This window comes from Geospiza fortis, unplaced genomic scaffold (assembly GCF_000277835.1).
Source record: "Geospiza fortis unplaced genomic scaffold, GeoFor_1.0 scaffold5, whole genome shotgun sequence".
NCBI lineage: Eukaryota > Metazoa > Chordata > Aves > Passeriformes > Thraupidae > Geospiza > Geospiza fortis.
In genome coordinates this window covers 369,967-372,548 of record NW_005054421.1, presented here as the reverse complement: position 1 = coordinate 372,548, position 2,582 = coordinate 369,967, and the positions used below count along the sequence as shown (strand labels likewise).

The 2,582-nt window shown below is 60.7% G+C and overlaps 1 protein-coding gene across 1 annotated transcript in view; it reads left to right on the top strand.

Moving 5' to 3' along the window:
* The window catches only part of OLFML2B (olfactomedin like 2B), a 13,024-nt gene that overhangs the window by 7,761 nt on the left and 2,681 nt on the right, over positions 1 to 2,582 (top strand). The window contains 2 exon segments of the mRNA XM_031061666.1: positions 1,305 to 1,542; positions 2,431 to 2,580. Coding sequence (XP_030917526.1) covers positions 1,305 to 1,542; positions 2,431 to 2,580 — 388 coding nt within the window.

The following is a 2,582-nucleotide window of genomic DNA, read 5'->3' as shown; positions in this document are numbered from 1 at the left end:
CAGCCTGCAGCTGGCCTCCCCTCCCTCCCAGCCAGGCAATTACCCCTCCACCACCAGCCCCTGTGCCTGGCGGGCTCTGGGCAGGGGCTTGGGCATCCCCTGGTTCTGGCAGCCAGCACCAGACTGTGGGGTCCCCATGGGTCTGCCCAGCATGGGGACATCCTTTGCCTGGGGCAGCAGTTTCGGTGCAGCCCCAGGGAGATGTGAGCGGGGTGTTTTGGGAAAAGGTCTGTCCAGGGTGTCCTGAAGTCCTTGCTGCTTCAGTGGGACTATCTAGGATGGCCCACGCTCCTCTGATCCCTGCTGGGCAGCTCCTGGAGTGTCCTGCCCTCACCCCAGTGTCCCTCTGCAGGGCAATAGGAGGTGTCTGGCGGGGGAACAGTTAGTGCATAATTTCCAGCTCAAGCAAGGGCGCTCAGCTCCTGAGGATGGCAAGAGCCTGTGCTTGCCCTCCCGCCCTGCTCTGCAGATCCTGTGTGGGGATGGGCTCCCCAAGCCCCTGGGGACAGCGCTGGGCACCCACACGTGCACTGTGTGTCAGCAGGGAGGGAAATGGCACCAACTGTGCCAGGGAGAGCCGTGCCCAGGCAGGGGTGTCCGGCTGTGCTCCCAGCCCCACTCCCCTGCTCCCCACACCATGAGCTGAGCAGCTGCTGCCTGCTGGAGAGGAGCCAGCCCCAGCCAGGCAGGGGAGCAGAGCATGGGGCTTTTATTACCCCAAGTGACCTCATTTCCCAATATTCCCCTTTTCTCACTGCTAATTGCAGCAGGGCCCATCCTGTCAGCCAAATGGGCACCGCTTCAACCCTCAGGCTGGCTTTTCGATTTTCTTTAATGAGATGAAATCCTTCAGACCTGAGCTGTGGCAGCTGGTCCCTGCCCTGGGGGGGCTCCTGGTCCCTGCCTCGGGAGGCTCCTGCTGGGAAGGTGCCTTCAGCCTCTGCGCCCTGTGAAAGCTCAGTGCACATGGCACACTCTGCAGATCAGGTGCTGGAACCAGCCCCTGGCGTTCCAGGCAGTGACCCTACTTCTCCTGCCTGCCCTGCACCCCACAGCCTGTGCCTTATGGAGCCCTGAGTCCCAGAACTGCAGGGTGGCACCAAGAATATGCAGGAGCAGTGCTGGTCTGCCACCCTGCTGTGTCCTGAAGGGCTTCCCAAGGCAAAATAGACTGAGGGAGACCCTGAGGAAGGAGGGAGCTCAAATCCTTCTGCCCAGCATGGGGCTGTGCAGCCTGACCTGCCCTTTCACCAAAACATGGCATTTCTAGCCTATCTGGTAACAACCTCCTGTGTCTCTTCCAGGGGAAATATGAAGAAAGATTCCTGAAGGATGAAACCATCTCCCAGCAGATCAACTCTGTGGAATCCCTCCCGGAGCTGCACCTCTCTCTGGAGGACAAGAAGCCTGAGCAGCTCTTGCAGAGGAAGCTGCGGGTGAGGAGCCGGCCTCCTTCCAAGCCCACCATTGTCCGAGGGGTCACCTACTACAAAGCCCAGTCCAGCGAGTCAGAGAATGACATCGAGGAGCAACGTGAGTTGGGTATGCAGCCATGGTGGGATGGCGGCTGCATCCCGCAGCAAAGCCAGTGCCTCATCCCCTGGGAATGTGGGGGCAAAGTGTGTGGGAGCAGCAGGGGGAGGTGGGACAGCTGGTACCTTACTGCTGTGCAGCCTTTGAGCTGTGCATGCGGGGCAGTGTAGCATTGTCATTCCATGGAAAATCTCTGGTAGCTAAGGAAATAGCTCACTTCTTTGGTTCAAAACACCCAGCATCAACACCTTTCCAGAAAGAGAGGTTTATTCAATATGCTTGTGTTTCAAACCCGCCTGCCCGATGGCATCCCGGGAGGATTGTGCAGTGTTTGCTGTGGTGGAAGGCAGTCCAGGGCTCATGGCCCAGGCTGGGAGCAGGGGATGAACCCTCACGGAGCAGCGGGGTGGGTAGCATGGGCAGGGCAGAAGGGCAGGTGCCCTTGCTGTGCAGACCGGCTCAGCAAGGACATCCAACCCTGCCCTGCGGGGGTTTCTGAGCTCCTGGAGATGAGGAGGAGCAAAGGGTGCCCGTGCTGGCTGGGGAATCCCAGTGATCCCTGTGCCCTGGCTGAGGCTCCTGCTTTGGATCCTGGGTTAGGTGAGTGGGATCTGGTTTGGAATGCAGCTGGGTCTCCATCCTGCCCATTCTCTGGGAGGTGGCAGGGCAGAATTGATTTCTGTCACCTCCCGCTCTGCCTGGCCCGAGGTGGTGGATGTCACTGTGATGGGGCCTCACTCACGTCCTGACACGGGCACTGTCAGCCTCTACAGGGGACATGGGGAGGGAACGCTGGTGGATTTAGTACCAGCCAGCCTGCAGCAGTGCCCAGGGAGCCGGCTGGAGGGGCCTGGCTCCCCTGGCTGCAGGGCTGACACCTGTGCCTGTGTTTGGCAGCGGATGAGCTCTTCAGCGGGGACAACACGGTGGATCTGCTGATAGAGGACCAGCTCCTGAGGCCCAGCAGCAGGGCAGGCGAGCCCATGAGAAAGCCCTCCCCAGTGGGGTGGCCGCCCACCCCTGGCATAGCTCCCACCCCTCTGCCCGCT